At 55.9% G+C, this 25,778-nt stretch overlaps 3 protein-coding genes and 1 long non-coding RNA gene across 8 annotated transcripts in view; 2 read left to right on the top strand and 2 right to left on the bottom strand.

The window, feature by feature from the left end:
• The first annotated feature begins 876 nt into the window (after positions 1–876).
• Positions 877–5,487, top strand: LOC110147997 (uncharacterized). The gene is made up of 2 exons (XR_002317033.2): positions 877–1,109; positions 1,506–5,487. It is a non-coding gene; the product is annotated as an uncharacterized lncRNA (long non-coding RNA).
• Positions 4,991–6,549, bottom strand: OVCA2 (OVCA2 serine hydrolase domain containing). Its single transcript, XM_020909798.2, has 2 exons — positions 6,201–6,549; positions 4,991–5,838 (listed from the first exon to the last, which is right to left on the bottom strand). Exons 1-2 carry the CDS (start codon positions 6,511–6,513, stop codon positions 5,339–5,341), a joined length of 813 nt encoding a protein of 270 aa, XP_020765457.2. The 5' UTR covers positions 6,514–6,549; the 3' UTR covers positions 4,991–5,338.
• Positions 5,750–20,502, bottom strand: DPH1 (diphthamide biosynthesis 1). 5 transcript variants are annotated; one of them, XM_020909796.2, is made up of 14 exons: positions 20,190–20,502; positions 19,929–20,077; positions 13,192–13,344; positions 13,004–13,067; positions 11,261–11,382; positions 10,719–10,876; positions 10,478–10,599; positions 8,747–8,815; positions 8,204–8,360; positions 7,989–8,089; positions 7,237–7,315; positions 6,823–6,963; positions 6,559–6,666; positions 5,750–5,838 (listed from the first exon to the last, which is right to left on the bottom strand). In XM_020909796.2, exons 4-13 carry the CDS (start codon positions 13,054–13,056, stop codon positions 6,577–6,579), a joined length of 1,092 nt encoding a protein of 363 aa, XP_020765455.1. In that variant the 5' UTR covers positions 13,057–13,067; positions 13,192–13,344; positions 19,929–20,077; positions 20,190–20,502; the 3' UTR covers positions 5,750–5,838; positions 6,559–6,576. The 5 variants fall into 5 exon arrangements, with proteins under 5 accessions (XP_020765455.1, XP_020765452.1, XP_020765453.1 ...); XM_020909793.2 differs by lacking the exons at positions 19,929–20,077; positions 20,190–20,502 and adding an exon at positions 15,141–15,248; XM_020909794.2 differs by lacking the exons at positions 19,929–20,077; positions 20,190–20,502 and adding an exon at positions 14,769–15,191.
• Positions 19,373–25,778, top strand: part of RTN4RL1 (reticulon 4 receptor like 1) — a 72,747-nt gene continuing 66,341 nt past the window's right edge. Inside the window, exon 1 of the mRNA XM_070478842.1 lies at positions 19,373–19,454. Within this exon, the coding sequence (XP_070334943.1) occupies positions 19,442–19,454 (13 nt within the window). The 5' untranslated portion in view covers positions 19,373–19,441. The remainder of the gene's footprint in view (positions 19,455–25,778) is intronic.

Here is a 25,778-nt window from a genome sequence, read left to right as displayed (position 1 = left end):
TACCGCAGCTTTCTGGGGATCCCTCCCCTCATTCAACCGGGGCGCCCCCTCCCCGTCCCGTCGAGCTGGTCCCTCAGCGCCCCCAACTTCCCGCCTCTGCATGAGGAGCTGTCCTCTCAGGACCAGGCGGGGGCGGGGCCTCGGCCTGACTGCCCCGCCCCGCCCCCATCACCCGCCCCTCCCCCTTCCGCAGCCGGAAGTGCCTCTCCGCAGGGACATCTTTGACGTCACAGGGTTTTGACGTCAAGGGCCGCGTGCCTGTCCGCTAGCGCCGGGGCCGAGAAGGGTTGGAGACACGGGGCAGGAAGAGCAGCAGCGCCCCCAGCTGGGGGCGACGGAGCCACCCTGCCCGGGCAGCGCGCCGGCACCTTGGCTCTAGACTGCTTACTGCCCGGGCCGCCCTCAGTAACAGTCTCCAGTCACGGCCACCGACGCCTGGCCCCGCCCCAGGACCGCGGACCCGGCCACCCGCCGCGCCCCCGGCCCCTCGGTCCCCGAAGATCCCTCAGCCCCGCGCTCGCTGCCCGCGCCGCCGCTGTCCGCGGTGCTGATCCAGCGCGGGCACCGCCATTGGACCGTCCCGTCCCCAGTCCCCAGGGGCTACTGAGGGGCTGCCGGCCCACACGCACTTCGCAGAGCCCCAAGAGCCCAGAGCCCCGTCCCTGCAGCGAGCTCCATCCCCCGCCCGCACCGCCGCCGTCCCCCCCCACCGTCCCCCCACCCCGCGGTCCTGACGTCAGCCCAACCGGAGCTGCCGTGGTGCCGTCAGCCGCGCGCGCCCCGCCCCCGCGTCTCCAGGGCAACCGTGGCTTTCGATTGTTACTGTGGGAACCGGAGGTAACAGTCTACAGCCATGGTCGCCCCGCAGCACGCCCACGCGCCGCGCCACGCAGCGCACCGCCGGGCGGGATGGGGGAGACTCGGAACAGGAGGAAGCGGAGGCGGCGAGTCGAGAGCCCATGTGTCTGTGGGGGTGGCGGGAGGTGCCGCACAGGGAGGCGGACTACTCCGGAGCCGGGCATCCAAAGAGGCAGAGAAGGAAGCGGAGTATGGTCTGCGGAGTATGTCTGACTGTCCCCCTCAGTGACTATCCTGTCCTCCTAGCCGAGGTACTGCAGCCAAGGGATCGTGAGAGAATGGGGAGTTCTGGGATTTGGGTTCTTTTTACCTCCTTGGAGGGAGGGAGGGAAGCTGCAGGCACCTGGAAAAATGTTCGCATCCTGGGAACCGAAGGGGGTTGATGGAGGAAAGGTTTTCTAAATGCGCCACGACCTCATTCTTCCAGGAACCCCTAGCTGAGTAGGCAGAGGGCAAAGGGTAAACCTTGAACCCACTGGCTGATGGAGTCACAGCCTTCCCTCCCTCCTCTTCCCTCTCTCTTTCCCTCCGAATCTTGAAGGATAAGAAGGGTCCCCGACCCTCAGGAAGCGTAAAGCTTGTAAAGTTAACCCGTCTTTAAACGGTTGTGTGAACATACCTGCATCCTCACCTTACTCTATCTCTAGGTGCTGGATTCCAATTTTAGACTGTCTCAAATTAGCCATAAAGAGGGAAAGTAAATACCAGAGGAGCTGAAGTCCTCTTGGACTACTGAAGTGTAAGCAATGACCTCTTCAAAAACATTCTGCCTGTCACTTGCCGCCACCACCATCACCCACTTCAGGGCTGACTGTTGGATACTGGGTGCAGGACCACCGAGGGACAGTGTTGGGAATGATTAATGCAACCCAGTCCTGCAACCCATTAATACAATTTTTCTTGACCTCTCCATTTCCCCTTTTCTAAACTGTTTCTAACACAGTTGGTGATAGTTTCACAGCTAATCAACACCCACACTATCTTTCTTCCACCCAAGGACACTGAGGGCTTAGATGAAAATGCACCTGATTCTGGCATCCCGTGCACATCGGTGGGCAGACTGTGTGCACCTGGTAAGAGTGCACAGGGAGGCAGGAGGTCCCACCTGGCATCGCCAACTGGCTGTTAAGGGGCCATGTTATTTCTGAGCCTTCTGTAAAACGAGATAGTAATCCCTCCTTTTTTGGCAGGCCTGTTGTGAGGACCAAATAAGATCGTGCAAGTAAAAACCTTTGAAAACAGCAGAATGCTATTTTGATCTTAAGTATTCTCTTAGACTACTATGTCCTTGGAAGGGGGTGGTGGTGCTGGGGAGACCCCAGCTCTGGGCACTGAGAATGAACAGGGGAGTGAAGGGTACACATTTCTCTGGGCAGAAGCTCTAGGACTGAGGCTGTTGAGGGTTCTCTGCTTAGGGACTCTCTCTCCCAAGAACTTTAGGAACTAAGGTGGAGTGAGAGGTAGAAAAGATAAATGGCAGGGATGTTTTGGAAAGAAGAGATGAAGTCTTTTGCAGTTTGAACCCATCTGCAAGTGGTTGGGGTAGGGGGTGGAAACCAGAGGACTGACTGTACGGTTAGGAGTTCAGTATCTTGAAAATCATTCAGGGCAGCACACCCCCAACCTATTTTATGGATTAGGAAGGTGAGGGCCTTGCAGGACACGCTGTCCAGTAGTGAGTGGTGGCCTCTGCTTATTTTCTGTGAAGCAGCAGAGAAGAAAATGACTAGTCAAGGTCAAGAACGGCAGTTCTTGGATCTGAATCCAACTCTGGGGAGGTTAGCCTCTCAGCACCTCATCTCAGTTGTAAAACTAGGTTAGCATCTACCTTATGAAGCTGTGAGATTAAACTAGGTAACTAAAGCTTCTGCTTAACACAAGGCCTTGCATAGTTAGCACTCAATAGATGATATACCTCTTCCTGTCTTCTGGGCCTCATTATCCCTAGTTGAAAATGTTAGATCAATGTTTCTTAGCCAGAGAGCTTGTTTTCCTATTCCTAGTGGAGTGCCTGAGAATCATTTTTTTTTTTTTTTCAAATTACACACATTTACCAGAGACTTACACTCTACTAAGACAGTGGTTTTCCAGCATTTCATTGCATGACAGGGACCAGGATGGTTTGTCAAAATGCAGATTCCTGGGTCCTAGTGATTAGCTCAGTAAGTGTGGAGTTGGTCCCAGGAACCCAAGGTTTAACATGATCCTGATGCAAATGGTCCATGGAATTGGTGTGGAGGGGAATAACACCCTAAGATTCCCCATTGTTCCTGGAGGGCACTATGGGGGATGACATATCACACTTGTTGGGAACAGGTGGACCATATCATCAGTTTCCTTCTGTGCTGTGATTAGTTGTCTGACTCTTTGCAACCCCATGGACTGTAGCCCACCAAGCTCCTCTGCCTGTGGGGATTCTCCAGGCAAGAATACTCAAGTGGGTTGCCATGACCTCCTCCAGGGGATCTTCTGGACCCAGGGAAGCCCAGCAGACATTTTTGATCCTGAGGGGAATTTCCACCTTCTCACTTCTGCTTCACCAGATCCTGCTCTGGTCTTCAACCTCACCCTTCCAACTTTAAACACTGCCTTAATATTCACTCCCCAAATGTCTTTCCCTCTCTCCTTTACTCCTCCCAGTAATTCCAAGTAGCAGCAACTGTGGTATGCAAGACATTTTCACCTCTTGAGGCCTTGCTAAAGAGGGAAGCCTGTGATTGCCAGGAGGGCTTGAGAGTCAACTGCAGACTTACTCATTGCTTTTCATTCCGAACTGCTTACTTCCAAAGAAAGGAATCTGAATTTTTGTGTGACATTCGTAAAATTTTAACTATCACAAACCCATTTTTTTCCCTAAAATTCTATGGGCCAAATCCCACACGTCTGTAGGAGTAATTCAGAGCATTTCAGTCTCTTCCTTTGCCAAGGAAGGGGTCCCTTTATAAAACACCAAGAGCAAGGCAGTAGCAGACTGTAGCAAAGAACTTTCTACCCCCACCCCCACCCCCTTTCTGCCTAGGCATTTAACTCTAGCTTTATTTTTAATATTGCATGGTGCCTGCTAAGTGGCTTCAGTCGTGTCTGACTCTGTACAACCTTATGGGCTGTAGCCCACCAGGCTCCTCTGTCCATAGGATTCTCCAAGTAAGGATACTGGAGTGGGTTGCCATGCTCTCCTCCAGGGGAATCTTCCTGAAACAGGGATCAAGCCAGCGTCTTATACCATCTCCTGCATTGGCAGGCAGTTTCTTTATGACTAGTGCACCTGGGGAGCCCCTGTAAGTCGCAGAAAGCTGCTATCCATAGTGAAGAACTCAGTATTTCAGGTGATTTAAGGCTCTTAGTCTGGCTGCCTCAGGATGGGCTAGGGCATTGGTGCTGCAGTTCCCTAACCCCAATTCCTGCTCAATTACTAAACTACTTGGGGCAGCCATGCTTGTGGACCAGATACAGCCTGTTGCGATCTTCCAGAAAAGGAACAAACTGATGAATCTGCAGAGGCAGGGCAGCCTGAGGAAGAAGGCACTGGAAGTGGAGGGAATGGTTAAAGCAAGCAGTCTTTAGAGTACCTAACAGCATTTTCAAACCAGATGGGCTGTTTAGGCCTTGGCTTTGACCACTACAGAGTAGCATCCATCTTCAGCTCTGCAAACAAGGTTAGGTTTGGAAAAAGGTTACCTCTGTGCTGTCTTTGTTTCTATCTAGGTCTAGTACCACCCCATCCTTCAAACTCATAGTTCAGAGAAGCTGATAGCTATGGTGGAGAAAACAGAGAATACATGAAGCCTGGTTTTGACAGGCCAACACACAACTCTTAGGCATCAGGATCGAAGGAGCTAAAACTCAGTATGGCCCAGGCAGAGCTTTGCTAACTGGTCTCTTCCCTAAACTTCTCAGATGTAAATTCTTCCCTCCTTCAGGGAGGTGTCCTTTCCTTCATCTTGGGACTTAAGACTTCTGCCAAAAATGTGTATGTGCACATATGCATGAGCTTGTCCTAGGGGTTCACAACTGCAAACACCTCCCGGCTTGGTGCTGCCCTGGAGGCTGTGCTGACGCCTAGCCTAGGAATCCATGTTTTAAAAAAACATAAAATGGGTTTTCCTGTGTATCTTTTCCAGGAAAAAGATGCTCAAAATCCAAATCACTTTATTGTGTGGCAGTCAGTGCTGCCAGTCTCTGCTTTTCCTGTCACCCCCCACTCATTCAGGATGCCAAGGTCAAAGTCCATTGAGGCCTCCTAATCCTCCCCCCCTTTTTCTCTTTGAGTGCAGAGCTGGGCTTATATAATTTGAGTCTTTTTTTTTTTTTTAATTTGAGTCTTAAGTACTGTATTTGTCTCTTAATTGAAGATGGTGAGGTGCCCTAATAGCAGGGGAGATTTTTACGTAGAAAAAAGGCAGGGATTACAGAGGCTGCATCAAGGTCATGGGGGGTGGAACAGAAAGGGGATGCTGAGGCAAAGGCCTTTGTAGAGCTTTCAGTTTGCAAACTGGTCCAAGAACTTGAGGTAGGCCTGACGCTGGGGTGCTGCTGCTGGAATGAAGTGGCCACCAGAGTGGGTAAGGGTGATGGCTCCATTGAATCGGCTACACAGCTGCACACTCTCCTGAGAGGGGATGACGCCGTCAGTGTCCCCAAAAACATGGAGGGAAGGCAGTGACAAGGGGCCCTTCATGATGGGTTCCATGAGGCCAAGGCCCCGCGGGCAGAAACCAGATACGAGGATGACAAACCGGGGCAAAGGGAAGCGGGGATCGCCGGCTTGGCCAAGGGCACACACAAGAGCTGCTAGTGCGGCCCCCTGGCTGAAACCAAGGATCCCATCGAAAGGCCCCAGCTTGTTCAGTGCCTGTGCCACCGTTCCCAGGGCTTCCTCCAGACCTCTGCACGCCGTGGGGTCTTCCAGGGCCAAGAAAACGTCTGCCTCCTGTTCGGAAAACCACCAGCCTCGAGGCTGCTCCTCCGGAGGGCAGGGTCCTACAGCGATTAAGGGAAGAGTACAGAGTTAAGGCAAGGGGAAATCCAGGGGGAAAGAAATAAAGGGAGTGAGGGAGTGTTTGGGAATGAGGGAAACAGAGGTGGTTGAGGCAGAGTAGAAAGTCTGGGGAAAAGGAGGCGGGGAATAGATTGACCTGGAGAAGAGATGGGTAGAAGTCTGGGAGGATCAGGCAGGAGTTTGAGCAAGGGGCTAGGTTGGCAGAGATGACATGTATGGGCAGAATGAAGTGGGAGGATGGCAGGAATGTGGGGAGGAACAAGGGTGCCTGTGTGCAGGCAGGTGTTACGCGGAAGAGGCAATTCAGAAGACTCTGGGCTCATTTCCGGGCAGGGCTCCTCACCGGAGTCTGGCTTGGCGCCCTCCGACCCAGCTGCGTCCATGACCGGGTGCGGGCCGCTGAGGCACACGAGCTCTGCGCGGCCCCGCAGCGCCTTCCGCAGCGCCCCGGTCTTCTCACGGAAGCCCCGCTCGCTCTGCCGAAAACCCGCCAGACACAAAATCCGCAGAAGCGGCTGCCCAGCCATCATGCATGGCGCGTGCGCACCAGAGGAACAGGAAGCAGCCTTTCCCCGGGCGGAAGTTGAACACGAGGGGCGGGACCCAATACAGCCACCACCCTGGAGGCGGGCCTCAGAGCAGGCGGACGTTGCCATGACAACGGGAAGAGGGTGCGGCAGGTCCAGAGGTAGGCCTGATACCTGGGAACCAGGAGCGTCTCAGGGAGCGATCGGCGACACCTCCTCGTCTCTGCAGCTGCAAAGCTCGCAAGCCGCGGCTGGAGAGGGGCGCACGGGCCACCCCTGAACCTGGAGTTGCAGACTTAGGTCACGGTCCGGCTTCTGCGACGTTCCCCACCCCGCTGTCGTGCATTTCCCTTAGCGGCCGCAGGGCGGCGGCCTCGGCTCGCGCCGCCTGGGAGGCCGCGCCCAGGCCCCTCGGTATTCCTTGGTGTCCCTTCCTACCTTCCCCAGGGCCGGCCGGCCTGGGACCTGGAGCAGCCGATCCCGCCCGTGGTTCACCGTCCACGGCCCCAAGGAGCTGCTGGCGTAGAAGTCCATAGGGTAGGGCTGCTGCCAGGAAATGTCCCTCAAGGCCACTGCCGCCTGGGGGAGAAAATCCGGACAGTAACATTTGCCAACATTTTTCTACGCAGGATTATTTAATTCAGTCCTCACGATGACCTACGAAGGTCCTATTATACCCATAGCATAGAAAGGAAATGTGAGGTTCAGAGAGCGGAAGGGACTTGGACAAGGCCACACAGCTAGGAAGTGCCTCCGATGTAAGTTAAGTGCAGCTCCACTGAGGACCCCTTCTAGGACAGAGCTAAGGGTAAAGCCCATTTTCCCCCAGGGATTTTCAGAACCTAGTGTTACCTCATAGGGCGTGAGCAGCGGCTTGTGGAAGGCTGTACCCCAGTCAATGGACAGGCGTGGACATGCCACCTGCACCCACCTATAAGAAGGGAAATCAGGTCAGATCCAAAGGCGGGGGAAGGGGAGGGGCTCTCTGTTCCTGGCAGCATGCTGAAGAACATGACTGTGTCCCCAGCACACTCAACAGAGCTTACTATTAATTCGAAAGTAAAGACTGTCACCAACTGCTGTTTAGCACTACGGTATTGTTTTCTTCTGTTTCCTCCACTGTGAGCTTTTTTTTGGTTTTTATCGAATTTGTTATAATATTGCATATCATATGTGGAATCTTAGCTCCCCAACTAGGGAACTGAAACCTGCAGCCCCCCACACTGGAAGGTGAAGTCTCAACCACTGGACCACCAGGACGTCCCTGACTATGAACTTTCTGAAGAGAGGGCTTGGGCAGCATGTTCGCGATCAGACCCTAGGATGAAATTTACTTCCTGGTCCAATGCAGGTGCCAACCACCCCTCAAACTCATCTCATGCAGAATGACTATGAAATAGCTGTTGCCTGTGAGCCCCCAAGCCAGACAAAGTTGGGTTGACCCATAGCCAAAGGTAGCCCCCACGAAATGAGTGCTCTCTAAACATTAAAATTTCATGGTCATGGAAGCACTGACTCCAGCCTGCAATAGGAGCTGGGCAGAATCCAGATTCTAAGCTTCCTTAGCCAGTCATCTCTAGATAGATTAAGGTGGGGAAACGTACACATCCACCTCGGGAAGGAGGCTGAGCTTGCTGGGGAAGATCTCGGAGAGCAGCAGCCTCACGAAGGGAAGTCCCAAGGCTTGGAGCCGAGATTCCAGGTGCTGTTGGGAAAAGGAGGCAGAGCTGGGGTGATCAAGTGGCCAAAGTAAATCCCTTGGCCTCCTGATTTTCTCAGCCGGGTCCCCAGCTAGTCCTCTTTCCCAGAGCCCACTGACCTCCAGAATCTTGGGACTGCCTTGGCGGCCCAAAGTGCCCAGGATGAGACCCCAGGATTTAGCTGAGCGGGCAGTGGCTATGGCCTCCTGGCGATTGGCCTGCATGCGCTGGTGGTCATAGTGCTCTCTGGACAGGACCTTGCTGTAAGGGTCGTATCTGGAAAAGAAGCTGTCAGGGTCACTGGGACAGCCACTCACAGGACTTGTGCCATATACACAGTTCCCTCATGCAGCCCCTTGGTCTTCGGAACCCTCAGGCTCCATGCAGGCACTTAGGAACAGAGGCAAGAGCAGAGACTGCTGCTGGAAGATTGGTTCCACGGCTGGAGCAGGCACGAGAGAGGGTTCTAGGATCTGGGTGTGGATCCAATGGATGGGGAGGTGCTGTGTAGCAGCAACCCTACATCTGGTACCTAGATTCAGATCCTCAGGGCTGGGGGCTTTTAAGTGGCCCTGGGGTGAGGAGGTTTGGGCCTGACTGAGGGTCTCAGGGGCAGGGGACTCCATCCCCTTCCCAGCTGGTTAGCCCAGTCCGGCCAATACCGGTAAGCGGAGATATTGGGGTTGGCGATCATGACAGACTCCAGGTGGAAGCGGCCATCTCCAAGATACCTGCAGTGGGGAGAAAGGGGGCCATGAGGGTGGGATGGGGCACCAGAAGCAGGCAGCAGCTTGGAGGTCCAGAGGACTGAGTTCTTGGCTGGCTACACTGCAGTGTATGTGAACTGGGACAAGTCATCCTTTAAAACCCCTCCTCCCACACGCAAGGCCCTGGATGTCTCACATGTAAAATAGGAGTTTGAACTGGAGGACCATTAAGGCCCCTCTAGTTATGTAATGCAGAATCTAAGAACTGCCCCTATCCCCACCTGAACCTTCTAGGGGAAAATGAAGGAGCCAGCCAGGGTCATGGGAAGGCTCTAGAGAGCCTAACGTGGAGATGGGAGGACAGATTGTCCCTCACCTAGCTCAGTACGGATGTGGGAAGTGGTGTTCAGGGTGTCATCTGGGCCATAAATGAGCTTTCAGGGTGTATATATAGTTTGACTACTCTTTGCTCAAACTAGCTCTTGGGTCCAGTTACTGAACTGTAATAAGAGCCACTGTTTACTGGGCTTATACCTTCCATGTACCAGGCCTGGGCTAAACACCTGACATGTATGACTTTACTCAGTCCTAACAGGTAATCCTCCAAGCTACCCATTTCACAAAATCCCCATTTCACAAAAGATACTAGTGAGGTTCAAGGATGTAGAGAAATCTGAATCCCCATTTCACAAAAGATACAAATGAGGTTCAGAGATGTTAAGAAACTTGCCCAAAGTCACACAGCTCTCTTAAGCAGTATACCTGGGACTTGATTCTAGGCTTAAACACCAGGCTGTATCAAGCAGGGCTAGGAGATACTGTCCTTAACTGCACCTTCCCAGATCATGGAGAGGCCACAGCATGGAAGACAGTCCACGTGGCAGCTCCTTCTCTCTTGGGAGACCACATCGAATTGTGATGAATGGCCAACAAACACTTGGGGTGTTCCTCCCTCCAACAGACACCCAAAGCCCCCAGGGGCAGGCATGTATGAGCTCAGAATTATGTATGCCCAGGCAAGAGGGAATGCCCATCAGGGAGCAGGGCTGCCAGGGAAAGGGAAGGCCCTGATGTGGGCCTCTCTGGGTGCAGGGATGTCCTGTGTGGGTGCAGCAAAGCTTGTGGGAGCAGCATCAGCAGCCCCGGAAGTGGGACTGAGTCAGGGGAATGCCCCCCCTTCCCTGCCATTAGCTGAGAATGGGGCTCCCCTCCCCAGTCTTAGCGGGCGGAGCTGTCGGCTCCGAGGCTGCCTGCATTCACACAACATTAAGCATTTCCATTACCTAAAATAATTAGGCGGCAGGAGACACGCTGCTCCTGCTTGTTAGCTGTCCAGATGCTAAATTAATGGGGCTGCAGCCTGGGCGTGCCCATCCATCTTCTCCAATTACATTCCCACCATTTTGAGCCCCACCCTTGTCCCCCCCACCTCCACCCCCCCTCCGCCCCCCAGCCCCGCATCAGGCCCTCATTCCTGCCCCACCCTGGGGATAGTCTTCCGGATGTTGGCCAGAGCACTGGAGAGGGAGTCAGGGAACCTAAAACTCTCTTTCGTCCCCATCTTGCAGGGTGACCTTGAGGAGTCTGAGACTCAGTTTCCTTTCCTGGATGATGAACTTCAGCGTTCAGAGGAACCTAGGGAACTTATCCTATGTCTCTATGACTGGCCCCCCATTTTCCACTTACACCACAGCCTCCACCTCCTTGGGTAGGCAGGGGGACGTGCAGCCCAGAATCTCCCCAGGGGACAGGGGCTTGCACTGTGGGACACTCACACGATACTCAGCTTTCAGCTCTTGGGCAGCTGCCTGTAGGGAGAATGAGGGAAGGGAAGCAAGTGGACGGGGAGGGAGAGCCAGGCCCAGAGGACCAGCCTGGAGCACCCGACGTGCGGACCCAGGAGGAGCCCGGAGACCAGCCCACTTACCTGCAAGGTTGACACAAACTGAATGGTGCTGACCAGCGCAAGGGCACTGCCTGGGGGAAAGGTGAGTCGGACAGAGTCCAAAAGGTGGGCAGTGTCTATCCGGATGTCCACAAAGACGTACAGCACCCGGAAGTCTTGGGCTGAGGTGTCCATGGGAACTGGGAGGAGGGAAGAGTTCAGGAGACTCTTTTGGAGGGCAAGAGGGGCAGAGGACAAGCAGCTTCAGCCTAAGGACAAACAGGGGGTTCGGGGAGGTAGGGAGGGTAGTGTCACGGTTCTTTTAGAAGCTCCATCTCTGCCACTCGACTAGGGGGTCCAGCCTGCTCTGCCACCAACAGCCTTTCATACACCCATAACTGGGACAGCAGCATGGTTTCCAAGGCAACCAAGTCCAAAGGCAAGCTCCACCCATGGAGCAGGAAGGCCAAGGCCATCCCAGATACCAGGAGGGACCCGGTGCGTGCCAGCAGATCAGGCACTGCAATGGAGATAAGCGTGCAGTTCTGCCCCCCAGCCGGGTCTGGGTGTCCTGGCGGCCGTACCCAGGCAGCTGTGGCCGTAGTGCACCAGGAAGTCAGCTCCCAGGGCTCTCGCAGTGAAGTCGTCCACACAGCAAGCCCCGTAGGTCACGTCGCCCATCACCATCACTTCGGCCTCTGTGAACCTGTGGGGGTGGAAATGATGGGACAGTGACACAAGGAGTGAGGTGGCAGAGAGACCTGAATGTGGTATATCTCAGGGCCCAGCTCTGCTCTCCCTGCCTCTCCCAATCCCTTGGGTTGGCAACTGCCACTTCTGCCAACAGAGTAGGAGGGGCCCAGCTGCTACCTCCCCCAGGTCTGGCAGCAGCTCCTGGAACTCTAGCTGTATGCGGATGGACTCTCCAGCACCCTGGTTCCTCTGCCCGGACTCCGACTGCAAGAAGGACCCCCCCAGGCCTCAGCCTGGCATACCCAAGGGTCAACCACAGACCTCTGCTGCCCTGACTCATCCCACCCAGAGCCAGGTGCATGCACATACAGGCAAAGACACCCATTTCCACACACTGGCACTGTGACGCGTGCTGGATGCACGTCACCGCCCAGCCGCCCAGAACCCCTGCTGCCTCCCCACCCTTAGTCAAGGCCCTCTGTGCCAGGATGGGGGAACCCACGAACAGCTCCCCCACAGCACATGGCGCCACCCACATGCCTCATGCGTCAGGAAGAGTGGGCTATGGCCAGCGCACTGCCATGGGATCTGCTGCCAGGCCTGAATCACTGGGGGATGGGGGCGGGTAGGGAAGACCCCACACCCCCTAAACTCACCACAGGAATGGGGTCAGAGGCCCAGCTCTTCCCTGAGACCCACCCCTGGGGCATGGAGTCTGGCTCAGGGACGGGGAGGTGGGGGGGAGGCTCTCCCTGTTCTTCTCCTGGGTGTGTGGTGGGGAACGCTGAGCTGCTGCCAGGCACCACTAGCGCCCCCACCGCCCCTTTCCCCAAATCAGGCTGTGCACAGAAGCAAATTATTCAGCTCCTTAGAATGCAGCCCAGGCGTCTGAGTCAGCCAGAGCACTTAATTTTTTATAGATTAAAATGTATGCAAATTGGCCCAAGCCCCAGAGAGCATCCCCAAGGGGCAAGAGGGTGGGAGCAGGGAAGTGAGTCTGTGGCTGCAGGATGCGAAGCAGGGTGGGGGGAGGGCGGCAGCAGGGAAGTGGGAGGTTCCCATCACGAGATGACCTCCCCTTTCTTCTTTTGCCTTCCCTGTTCCTGTACTAGTTCCAGATGGCTGAGCACTCACCCCCCTCCTAAGGATGGCTCATTGTATTGAAGAAACTTAGACGAGGGAGGTGGAGGAACTGAACACCATCTCCTAGGCGCTACTCCTGCTGCCAAGCCCCTCCTTGCCCCGCTCCTCCAAATGTGCCAGAGAAAAAGTCTCCCCCCATAGCCAGACCCCACGCTGACCACCCAGCCCATTCCAGGGTCAACCCTGGGGGCTCTCAGCTTCTTCCTCAGGCCCCACCATCTGCTCTGGGCCCAGCTTTGAGGACAATAAAATCGACTCATTTCTCCCTCCCAATTTCTTTTTTTTAGGGAAGGGGAAATTTATAGAGACAAGGAGGGATTGTAGCAGGCTAGGAGTTTAGATTGGGGTTTTTCCCTTGGTGTGCATATGGTTGCGGGAAGGAACACAGTAAGGCAGAGGTCCAGAATGGGAAAAAAATGATGCCAATGGCCAGAGCCATAATGGACACGGGGAAGGTCTCGGTTCAGCTTCCACGGTGCCCCAAGGCTCACCTTTCCAAGATATCCACAATGGTACAGGCGAAGAGGAGGAGGCCTTCGGGCATTTGTAAGGCCACTGCAAGATAGAGCAGAGACATGCGAGCAGACGGCTGGGAAAAGACTGGGATGGGGACACCCCCCCTGGCTGGATCAGACAATCTCTCCAACCGCACTCCAGCTCAGAGCTTAGGGGGGCTCACCCTTCTTGGCCTGGGCCTGTTGGATCCTCCAGATGGTCTTGGGAATCTCAAAGTTATAGTTGGAAGGCAGGACTTGGATGGCTGCCTGCAGCTGGGGATTGTTCAGGATCTCAGCCGGGATCTGATTGGCCAAGCGGCCCCGAGGGGCTCGACCTAGGATAAATGTGAGAGGCCTGAGTTGGTGCCTGGCTTAAATCACAGCCAGACATGATGGAGCTGTTAATGCCACCCAACTTTTAAGGCCCAGATCCCAGAAGTCAAGGGGATTGGCCCAGCCTTCTTCCCCACTGAGTTCATCCTGAAGCTGGAGACACGACCCAATAAGCAAGGAGGAAATGTGTGTAACTGATTTCTATGTTATGAGATTATTGGGAATCAAGGACTTGAAGGTGTGGCTCACTCACCCTGAGAGTAGAGCTGGCACCAGGTGACACATCTGAGGGGCAAATGGGAAAAACATCCACACAATTGTTCCTTGATAGAGAACAATCCTGAGACAGCCCAAGAGCCCAGCCAGCTCAATCAGTCTGAGAAAACATCCCTCTGCTCCCAGCCCCTGAGAAATCCTTGAAGTTCTGAGATCCAGATATGCAATCTGGAAACAAACTGTTACAAGTACTAATTTAAAAGACTTCCTTCCTTACTGAGTCCCACTGACTTATGTCTACACTGGTTAATTCTTGCTTCTTCCCTCTCCTCATTCAAAAGGTAAATAAACACCATACATTTAACTGCCTTAAGTTCCCTAGTTCCATCATTCTACCCCACTTCCCACTCCTGGAAGGCTGGAAAGAACACACTCCATTCAGAACTGTGGGCAAACAGGTGAGGACAGAAAAGTGATCTTGCCCTTCAAGGGCTTGTAGTCTAGAGGGCGAATTGCAGGGACACAAATAATTACAACCCCCCACCCCCAAGATTAAAGGAGAAGAAACACTGTAGTCCTTTAGGAAGGCTGCAGCCCTTACTCGGCATCCTACTCCCCACAACTCAGTTTAGCCCAACCTGGGCATCTCTTTAGGCACCAGACAGTTCAAGAGTGTGAAAAGGCGAGAAATGGACTCATTCAGCGAATATTTATTGAGCCTGTACTATTTGCCAGGACTTCTACCAGAGATCCTGCTAGACTGACACAACAGCCTCTGTGTGTGGGTACGCGCTTGGGGCAGCAGTAGACACAGGGGTGGTGATGGTGATGGTGCAGTGGAGTAGTAGAATGGCAGGCTGGGACCCTAAGTCCTGATCTGCTATGGTACTTGTTTAGTTGTTTCAAAGGCCTCGGAACACCAGTCAGTGTCTCTGGGCCGGCCCTCACAGAAGCTCCTCTGCCAGGCCCAAGTCCCTAGTGGTTGCAGGGGTGTGGGAGCTGCTAGTCCTAGCAGCTCAATTTGTCCCAAAGGCCAGTTGGTTCTTCCTTCTTTACCATTTGGCTGTAACCTCTGTTTACGTCCGGATTCCCCGGTAGACGGTGAGATCCCTAAGGGCAGGGCTGCAATCTAGTCCCAGCACCTAGCACAGGCCTGGCATTCAGGGCGCGCTCCATAAGTGCCGGGTCAATGAAACCTTGTGCCTCTTACGTAAAGTATTCCCTGAAGGCAGACTTGAGGAATGCCCCGTCCAACACGCCTGGCTCCTTCCCTCCCCGTCGGGTCCGTCTCATCGTTTAGTCTTCTTGAGTCTGTCTGCCCTCCAAGGAAGGGAGGCAGCGTTTCCGGCTTGAGAACTACAAGCTTCTAGGAGGGGCTGCTCCCGATGGTGCCCTAAGGTCGCTTAAGAAAGACCGGTCCCCCTGGACTCCAGCGACAGTGACTCGGAGCGAGTGACTACGAGATCTTCCGGATCTGGCGGAGAACGGCATCGCCGCCGTTTAAGTGGGCTAGTCGTGTCCCTGACTCAGGGGCCCTACCCCGAGATGCGAGGTCCGGAGGCCGCAGCGTCGTAGCACCCACCTCTGCCCGGGCCGTTTCGGCTACAAGACTCTGCGGCCTCGGCCGCCACCAGCGCCGCCATCGCCAGCGGACCCACGTTGGGACCAAAAAGACAGCGCTAGAAGAACTCAGAGAGCGCAGACAGTGCAATCGATCGCCGATCGGCCAGCGAGGGGCGGGGATTTGCTGGGCGGGGACCGTGAAGGAGAAAGATAGGGGCGGGGCCAGAGTGGGCCGCCTGTCTCAGCCCGGAAGGTCGGGACTCTCGGGAGCCCCTAGTGGTCCTCGACCACGGCGGTTGCGTTCTCCCGGCGACCCTGTCGCCTCCTCCCCTTGCGAGTAGCCTGATCCTGGCTCTCCTGGACAAGTGCCCTCCTATTTGCAGACTCCCTGCCCTAGTTCGGGGGGCGCAGTCTTGTAAATGGAAACACCGCTGGGTCTTCCTTCAGCTCCCCTATCTCCCCTCCTGATCAGCCCTGGACACCCATGGGCGGGGCCGCATTCCCTGCCTCACAGGACCCCATTGTCCCGACAGGACAGAACTGCGCCCACTGAGCCAGCGTCAAGTTGAGTCTTGATGCCGATTTCCGGAGCGCTGGGATGCCCTTACACCTCTAGAACCCACAGTGTGGAAGGTTCACTGTGAAAAACTGCTACCAGGGGAAGGACCCCAGCCTGAGGATGCTTTCCTGGGAGAAAAGGGAAGTCCAAGGACTCGACTGCCTAAACCTTCGGGATTCTGGTCAACGTTTACCCTGCCTTGGCTGCCCCTCCGGCCTAGGTAGCCGGCCTATAAGCTCCTGGAATCCCAAAGAGAAGGTAAAGTGGCCAGTGGGACAGCCTTGACCTTTAGAAGAGCAGACTGCCTGCAGGACTGGCTTTCAGCAAGGTCTGCCCCACGGAGCAGTCACCCCTCAGGGCTGTTTGCCCACCCAGCCCTCTGGCACCCTCTTCCTTTCTGCTCTGTGTGAACACAGCTGGCCCTTTAAGGCAGCTCTGTGGCCTCGGGCTCCCCTGGAGGCCCTCCCTGCTTGGAAACTCCTAATTAAGGCGCAGGGAGAAGTGAAAAACAAGCAGCCAGGGACAGGCCCTGCCTGGGAGACTGCCCATAGAGGAGGGCTGGCTGGGCAGGCTGGGAATGAGCAGCCGAGGGGCAGACCAGAAAGGGTCAGTGCTCTGCCCCTCAGACCCCCAACGGATGCTTTTAGGATGGTCACAACCTCGGACAGGAATGTGGCCCAAGGAACATCCCATCAGTGTGATGAGAGTCCTGCCTGCGCTTTCTCAATCTCTCAGGTTCTCTGGACCCCCAGTGTGGAGAATCTCAATTCTGGGGTGCGCTTGAGTCCAGCCCCTCCACATTCAGGACACGAAGGCCCAGTCTGGGCAGCCTTAGCTCTGGATGCAGCTGAAAGTCCCAAGAGGGAAAGACTAGCTCCAGTAGACAGGGATGGCGTTTCCCTAGCAGACCCCACACCCCTTAGAACCTTTCCCTCAGCAGAAGTGGGGCCCACTGGTAATAGAAGGCCCCCATCCTCCTACAGCACCACCCCACAGCCTGTGTCCCGGATGAGTTGTGCAGCCCCCATTAGGAAACAAGCCTGTGCCTGAAGACCCTGCTGTGCAGGACATCCGGGCCGTCACTCAACTTAGGCCGAGAACACCTCCATCTGTCCGTGGGGGTCTCCCTGCCAGAGTTACTCAGCAGTCTGAGTAATTACTGCCTGACAAGAAGGCGGGCACAGCGCACCCCCACCTTACAACACCCGCCTACAGTCGCCCCCACCCCCTGGCTGGCCTCCAGAACAGCACCCAGCCCTCCAGAGGCCTGAAATAACTCGGCTTCTCACACTCACGCCCAGCCCCAGCCAACTTTGCCTAAGATACTGGAGATTGCGGGGCAAGGGGTCATGGGGAGGCGGCTTGGGAGGTGGAAGGAGGATTAGCATACCCTGATGCAGGCTCATACTTGAGCACTGATCTGCTGTGAGATGCTTCGCGAGTTGCTCAACCTCCCTGACCTGGGTTTTACTGGCGGAGGGTTTCTGCAGCTCTCAGTGTCCTCAGAGTTCCAGCTAGTGTCTGCCTGGCAGGGCTCAGACAGGATGGCTCAGTCTGGTCCTGCAGCTGGTGGAGGCTGAGAGAATGCCTTACCTGGGGTTTCTATTGCAAGATGGACCAATCTTCTTAAACTTCAGCGCAAGCTTACTTTCTCACCTCCAAGCCATCTACACATTCCTTCCTGCCTGTCCTAGTCTTTCCCCTTCTCAACCTGATGAATTCAGCCCTCAAGACCAATGGCACCTCTTCTGTGAAACCTTTTTGGATGGTCTTTCAGCCCCTTACAGAGCTAGCAAAGTCCCCTCCCACACTTTCTCTCTTCCTAGCACATTCTAAGATAGCTTATGGGTCTTCCCCTACAGAAGCTTGCCATAAGCTTCTGAAAGTCCAAGTCTATGTTATTGTTGTTATTGTTCAGTCATTAAGTCACATCTGACTGTTTGCGACCTCATGGACCGCAGAATACCAAGCCTATGTAGTTAGCACAAACCTCGGTGTTGCTGAATGCATGTATAGGTGAATGAATGATACTGGTCTTCTTTTTGAGCTTCCTAACATGTCAAGTTTGTCTCCAAGGTATCACACGACTCTCTCACTTCAGTTAGGTCTCTGCTTAGATGTCACCTGCTCAGAGTGCTTTCCCTGATCCCCTCTTATCAGCTCCAGAACAACACCTGACTTATTTTTTCTTCTTCCAAGCAAGATCTCATCTGGATTTTCCTAAATTGGTCCCTAATAACCGTAAATTTCACAAGGACAGGGACTTTGCCTTTTTAATTGACTGAATCCCGGAAGACTAAAGCTCTGTACTGACAGTCCCTCAATAAATGTGCCTTTAATGGGTGACTTAGGCCACTCTTTTCCCCCGTTCAGGACCCCTCTTATCTCAGGCCAGTAGGGGGTGCCGGCCTCCACCCGGGACTGGTCTGGCCTTAACCTTCTCTAAGCTCAGCCCAGCTGGTTCCCAGCTGGACCTGCTTTTTAGGCGGTGCCTCCTCCATTTTCCACGAAGCCCCCGGCGGGGTCTGTATAGATTGAGGGACAACAGAGTCCCCCCCAAGCAGAGATAGCCTGGCTGAGCCCCACATCGGTCTTCCCTCGCTAGGATATGCAGCTGGGCCTCCCCAGTGCTTGTTGCCAGGTCTAGACTAGCCAGGGGGCACATCGCACTCGCCCCCCCCCCCCCAAAAAAAAGAACAGTGTCCTAGGACTCGGGATGCGATGCGGCTGGGTTTGCCGGAGCTGTCCTGGGCAAGGAGGAGCCGTCGAGCCTCCGAGGAAGAAGCGGAGTCGGCCAGGGAGGAGATGGGCGGGGGTGCGGACTTGTAATCGGGGACTCTGGGCGGCGGTCCTCGCATCCCAGCCGGTGGGCAGAGCGCACGCTGCCAGCCGCCTGTTTCGGTGACCTCCATCCGCGAAGGGCGCTCGCCCGGAGGGGGTGGGGCTGCGGGTGCGAGCTTCGGGAAGCCCGCGAAGCCCAGGAGGGGCTCTCGAGTGGCCCGACGACCGGCCCGGGGACTGGGGCAGGTACTTGGACCGACGCGGGCCGAGGATCGTCCCCGGGGGCGGGCGCGGCGAAAACACCTTGGGAGGCGGCGCCGCGCGGCTGAGCTCCGCTGCCCTGGGAATAGGACGGCGCTTGGCACTGCGAGCTGAGAGCACTTTCATAAATTTTGTATGGGAGGCGCTCCGTGAGCGGGGGCGGGGAGCGCAGAGAGAGAGGGAGGGAGCTAGCGAGCGGGGGAGGGAGGGAAGGAGGAGAGGTGGGGGAAGCCGGGGGGAGGAAGGGAGGCGCCCCGCTCCGCCGATCGCACGGTCCTGCAAACGCGCGCCGGGCGCTTTCCCCGGAGCTCTGCGGTGCGTGCGAGCGCCCTTTTGCAGCAGCCGCGGCGGCGGCGGCGACCCGAGGGGGCGGAGAGTAGGGGGCCGCGGCCGGGGGACCAGGGGGCGGCGTCCCCCCTCAAAACCGCCTGCAAAGTGCTCGGGGTTGCAGAAGCAGGCCGCCGGATCCGCGGAGAAAGCAGCTCGCCCCGGGGGCTGCCGGGCACAGCCGCGGTTGCCGGTGGGCGCCGGTGCCCTCGGCGCGGGGCTCGGGCTCACCATGCCCCTGCGGGGCCGGGCCGCCGGGCACCAGCGGATCCCCGGCTTGCCCCCGCCTCGAAGCGCACGGATTAGCTGCAGCCGGCGCCCGAGGATTTGAATCCGGACCCCGGGAGGGAGAGAGCCTAGGCCGACCTCGGAGTGGCGGCCCCGCGGCCAACATGCTTCGCAAAGGTGAGTTGGAGCCGCAGGGGCAAGTTGGAGTTGGATGCGCACGGGGCAGAGCCGCGAGCCTGGGAGCCGCCCGAGAGCCGCCCAGCGCTGGGGCTCCGGGTCTGGGAAGCAGCTCTGGGAAGGCTAGAGGGCTTCGCGGGACTCACCCGCGGAGGGAGTGCTGCTGGGGGAGCTCGGCCCCCGACGGGGGCTAGTATCGAGACTCGGGATCTGCTCCCTGAATCCAGCGGCCAGGCCTAGAGATCTGGTTCGGCGAGGTCATTTGGAGACCACAGTGAACTACCTGTGATGGAAGGGGAGCCGGCCTCCTGGGACCTTAGCTTTGCCGGTATAAAGTTTTTCACTTGCAGCCTCCATCCCCCTCGCGGACCCACGCCGCCAGCTTCCGCCGCTTAGGCGGGGCCGGGGCGGGTTCCGACCCGCGCTCCAGTGCAGCCGGCGGTCAGGCGCCGCGCAGCCTGGGCGCTCACTCACCGCGCGTCCCGGCTTCCCAGGTGGGGCCCGGATGCGGGCACCTTCCCTGCACCACGCTTTGGTGGTCCCCAGGGATGGGCTCTGAGCATCCAGCGGCCGAGGGTTGGTGTCTAGCGCCCGAGGTCCGGTTCCTCAAACTTTTCTTCTGCCTGGAGCGGAGGGATTGGAAGGTGGAGGCCGTGCCAGGAGAGTGCGCTGCCGATGCCAGGCTTAACTTGAGGACAGCTGCCCCCCCCCCACCCCCGCCCCCGACCACCTCACCATGACCCTCGGGCCGCCGGGCTCCTAGCCGAGCGCTGCAAAGTTGGCGCGGGCGCTGGGGAAGTCCCGCCGCGCCCCCACGTGGCTGCCGCGCGGGGAGCGGTCCCCAGGGCCCAGGGAGGGCAGGTGACCACGCCGTGAGCCCGCGGGCTCCGCCACCCGCTGCCCGGGCCTCTGCGTCGTCTGCCTCTTTCACCTCCCAGGTCAGGGCGGGCTGCGGCGCCCCGCCGGGACCCCCTCGTCCCTGGCCCGGGCCGACCGACCGTAAGCCACCCGCGCCTGCGGCTGGCTGCCCGGGCCCTGCGGGAGCCGGCTGAGGTGGGACCTCAGGTAGCGGAGGAGCCTGATCCCTGAGCTCGGTGCTCCAGCCTTAATCCGCCCCTGTTTCCATGGCAACAGACCGAGGTGTCGTAAGCACGGAATTCTGACCTCACAGTAGGATGGGAAAGGAGAAAATGGGCAAGGGGAGGTGACGGGAGGAGAGGGAAGCGAAGTCCAGGGATGGGCGGAGAGGAGCAGATGTGGGGGTGATGGAAGAGACCCCATAAGCTGGTGGGACAGGTGCGTGAAGAAACCACGTCTGCGCTGGAAGCCCTAAAGGCTGTGTGGTGGTCCCACCTAGCTCAGGCCGGCCGATGAATCTGGGTCGCCCCACTGTGTGAATAGCCACCAACTTGTGTGACTTGTATCCTCCACGTGGGTCGGTGCAGTGCAGGGTGGGGGAACGCTGACTGCCTTTCACTGTGGGTGGGAAGTCTCTGCGGCTGGTTGGAGACACCACTTCAAGGATCCACTCCAGTTCCTTTCCCCAGCTAGAAAGGGAACAAGTCTTTTCAGCACCCGCCAGTGCTGGCCAGAGTATGTCTGCACAGAGAAGATGCCTTTTTTTACAGAGTTGGGTGGCTTGGACCTGGATCCTACAAACTTGCCCCAGTGGGGAAGACTTCCTGGGTAGTTCTGAAGGCCGCCATGTCTGGGCTGCAGGTCTGTGATGGAGATAATAGAGAGCAGCTGACATCTCATTTCCCTTTTGGTCTTTTGTCAGTTTACAGTTAAAAATGAGCCATGAAGCAGCCCACGCATTTTATTTATATGGTTGAGGTGTCCAGGGAGGCTTGAGCAGCCTCCAAGAGCCTTTTCTCCCATCCTCGCTGGCCAGAGACCCAGCTTGGGATGAACCCAGTGCATTCTGGGGCCTGCTCCCAGCGGGAAGCTCCTTAGCCTGCCCAAGAGATGGCCACTGGAGGCTTGGCAGTCACGTGTGTTTGCCACTTGGGCTATTTTTCCCTTCCTGCTTAGCTTGGTTGGAGAGAGAGATTCTACCAACAAAGAGGTTTTCACCTGGATTGCCCGGAAGCAAGCAGAGCAGAGAGGTCCTTTGCTTTTCTGGGCCATTGAGTGGGCAAAGGGCTTTTATTTTGGTCCTGGTCTGGGCAAATCTCTCCCTTGGCCCCTGATCCTGGTCACCAGGACTGGTCTCTCTTGTGCACACATAACACAGGGCACTCAGATTCTCTGTGTGGATTCTAGGTATGTGCCCAGAGACAAAGATATGCCTAGGGCTGGTGGCAAGAGAGGTGGCCATTGAAGTTTCTGCTTCTCAAATGTTCCCAAAGGCTCCTGGCAAAAATGTCATAGGATGAAAAAAACAAAAGGTCATAGGATGGATTCAGGTATTTGTTGCAATTTCCCTGCCCGTCGATGCAGAACCCTACGTGGGGTCCTGGCCCTGGGGGGGAGTTTCACAGTTTATTTATGATTTGGAAAATGGTTTGAAAGATGAAGAAAGAGTAGCCTTTCCTAGATCCTGGGAGGAGAGGGGACTGTGAGCCCTACCTATCATGCGGAGAAACTCCAGAGGAGGAAGAAGGTGAGAGTAGGCATTGGACCACAAGGGTCATGTCTCTGATTTCCGGTTGTCCTATGACAGTTAATGTGATGTTGTCCCTGGGCAGGACATTTTAGGAACTGGGGGTGCTGCCTGCATCTCTTAGTGAAGACTCTCCTGGCTACAGCCCCACCTCTGAATCCGAACAGCCTTGAGACCTCAGTGATCTTGCTGCTGACCGCGCTGCTAGCTGAAGGCTTCAGCAGCTGCCCTGCTGGCTTTTCCATCTCCCAGCCTAGCCTGGCAGAACCAGGATATAAAAAGCAAATCTCTGGTCAGAGATGAGAGGCAGGCAGGGCAAGCGAGGCCCTGAGCCACTCAGCACCATCTAGGAAGGGAGAGTGGCCTGCTGGGTTTTTGCTTAGCCAGAAGTGGCCTGCTTAAGGTCAGGATCTATGGTTTTCATTTTTAGAGCTATAAAAAACAGAATGCAAATCAACAGCCTCTGGGCGAATACAGAACCTTTCCTTAAAGTTTTTGTCTTGTTAAGCAAGGAAATAGAGTGCCAAATAGGCTTTGTTAAGTGGCAGTCTAATTAATAATTTAAAATCGTGTAGCTGTCTTTCATTAGAATTTATGTGTACATCAACCACAAAATCAGTCAAACACACTCATTTATAAGTTAATGCCATCCCTGAATAATTCAGCAAGAACTAGATTAAGGCCTGCAACCCAGTAAGATGCATTTTGTTCTTTTGGTTTCCATAGCCAGATGGGCTGGCCTGGTGGCTGGATTGGGTCTCCTTTGTGGGAAGAAGGGAAGGTAGGAGGAAGAAGGGACCATGGGATTGTCAGATGCTTGGTTGATTTGCATTCAGAGGTCCCCTAGGGAATCAGAGAGTCTTCATGTGTCCAGGTATGAGCAGGCTCCCCTTAGAGCTGTTAATGTGTGGCCCTCTTTAGCCCCAATGGTGAAGGGAAGTGGAGAGTGTTCCACGGACAGCCAAGACAGTCCCCTTCCTACTAGAGAAAGTGTAGAGAGGGGAATTACAAGAGCCCTGTGTAGAGGGCTGAGATACAAGCCTTTTTAGCCCAAATCTAGGTACAGAAGTGGAGTTCCAGTCTTCCCAGCACAAGTCTGTCCCATTCAAGTGAAGCAGCACAATGAAACCAATGACACCAAGACAGTTTCCTTAACTGGGAGCTTCTGGACTGCTTTTCCCCTCAAAGTTCCTGGTCCTTACCCCAGCAAAGAGAAGTCAGGATGAGGAACTTTAAGGAAGCACCAGGTCACCTCAAGAGAGAAGAGACAGAGTTGCTAAATAAAGTCCTTGCATGCATTTTCTCACCAGTGCCAGAATAAAAGCAAGGAAAGAAATGCAATGCTCCCCGTTTGTGAGCTAAGACGATGTAGAAAATGTGTTTTGGTTCCGCCCCTCTCGTGCCAACACGAGGCCAACTCCTCACCACAGTTGCCAGGTCTAGTTACTGCCGAGGAACTGTTCAGGACCCGAACTCCCAGCGTGGACAGACTTACTCCTTTACTCAGGAATGAACCCAAGTTTCTGGTCTTGGACTCAGGCTGCTAAGCTCGACCGCCACCGCCCCGGAGGGTTCAGTGGCTGTTTTAGGAGACTAGGTGGATAACCAGAACAGACAGTGGACTTGACACAGGGAGAGGTTCTCAGCCAAGTCTGAAGCGAGGAAGTCTCATTACGAAATGGAAAAGACAGGGGAGACTGGTAGGAGTTTTTGCCCCCTGACCTGTGGCAGAGTTGACAGCAGATGGGATCTGGGAGGGAGGCTTGTCGGGCGGTGAGTCCAACTCCAAGCTTTGAAGTCAGGGCCTGAGAAAGGACAGAGCAGAAGTTCACTCTCTGGAGATGAGAAGGAGGGGGCAGGCCTGCTGAAGGATGTCAAGAACGGATCTGTTTGGTACCATCTGCAGTGAAGTAGTGGTTAAGGTTAAAGCAGAGAGGAGATGACAGGGAGGGAACAGATGGCCGAGGAAGCAAAATAGCTGGCGAAACGGGAACAGAGCCTCCAGGGACAGCGGAAGGCAGGACCTCCATGCAGAGTGCCGGAAGCGGCCCTTTCCTCGGGGTGCCCTGGCCAGGCCACCTGGGTAGAAGTGAGTCTGAGAGAGGAGTGATGCAGGCACTCCAGGGGGAGGGCTTGCTTGAGGCTTGGGAGAAGACCGCATGTGTGCTGAGACGCTCAGTCATGTCCAACTCTGCGGCTCCATGGACTGTAGCCCACCAGGCTCCTCTGTCCATGGGATTCCCCGGGCAAGAATACTAGAGCGAAAAAAAAAGAATACTAGAGCAGGTTGCCACTTCCTATTCCAGGGGATCTTCCCTCACCGAGGGGTCAAACCCACGTCTCTTGCATCTCCTGCATTGGCAGGCAAATTCTTTACTGCTAGCGCCACCTGGGAAGCCCAAGAGAACACCTAGGAAGACCCCAAGGCGAGGGGGGTCCAGATGCAGGGACCTCCTGGGATGTCGTTGAACTGGGGCGAAAAGGTACAGTTGACTTTTGGGGTCCATCACTGGAGCAAGGGGAGGCCACTGTGGTCCAAACTTGCCTGGCCAAGGATGCTAGGAGGAGGGATGGATGTGAGCAGGGAATGGAGAGCAGAGAATGGACTGTTCTTCCTCACCTGCCTTGAATCCGATTCCACCGGTCCCTGTCCACATTGCTGACAATAGTTGCTTATAATCAGTGACAGGCCAAGCTAAGTGGACTCCATGCCTAGCCTCAGGCAGTCTCCACAACCACCCTTCGAGATCAGTCTGTGCTCATCCCTGCCATACAGATAAGGAAACCGAGGCGCAGACCAAATGAACCCCCTGAGTTTGGGTCATCCCACTGGCACAGAGTCAGGATGCCACCCCAGGTCTGTCAGCCACCACGCTCTCTGCCTGGCTCTCTCAGCCTCTCAGCTCCACTGCCTCACATGCCCATCTGCCTTGATTTATGTGACACTTGTTTTGCGAGGTGCCGGGCACTGCTGAATCTGAATCACTCATGTCTCATTACAGAGTTCCCTGGTAGTTCCCATGCACTCTTCTAATGTTCCTCCAGGAACGTCTCTGGCTAGGACTTGGGGCTCCTGACACCCCGAACCCTTCTCTCAATTGTCCTACTCTGTCCCCCCACCCTTCTCTCCCCTGCTGCTTCCTGCATTGCTATCTTCATTGCAGACAGAGATCAGACAATGAAGCATCCTGCCCACTCTCAGGCCCTTCAGGAAGGCGGGGCCCTGGCTTATTAGGGAGCTGGGCACTCTGCATATGTTGCTCTCCACGGCTCCCCTTCCAGGCTGTCGTGGTGGGGCGGCTAACACAGACACACCCCAGACTAGTTGGTGACTGGGGAGTAATAGCCCCAGGAGGTGGCACTTGGCAGGCTGGATGAGGAGCGGGGGTCCCTCCACCTGCTCCTCCTCCTCTGGAGAGTTCCCACGGCCCAGCCCTGGCTGGCCAGCTGGGCGGTAACTGCAGGTCCTCCACGCAGGTTTTCTCCTGCCCACTTCCAGCCAAGGATGTGTACCTGAGAGACCCATTCTTCCTGCAGTTTGGAAAAGAAAAGAGAAGGCGGAGAGTCTAGTGGATCTCATCTTGGGCGCAGAAGAGCACATTCCCCCCTCTCAAAGAGGAGCGCCCCTCTCCTTGGTGAGGCGGGACGGGGTGTCAGAGCTAACAGATTCAGTAGGGTGCTTCAGAACCTGTGATTATGGTCTAATCAGTAGGTGAAGT

This window comes from Odocoileus virginianus, chromosome 17 (genome assembly GCF_023699985.2).
Source record: "Odocoileus virginianus isolate 20LAN1187 ecotype Illinois chromosome 17, Ovbor_1.2, whole genome shotgun sequence".
In the NCBI taxonomy this organism is placed as follows: Eukaryota; Metazoa; Chordata; class Mammalia; order Artiodactyla; family Cervidae; genus Odocoileus; species Odocoileus virginianus.
This window is presented reverse-complemented; position numbering and strand designations above follow the sequence as displayed.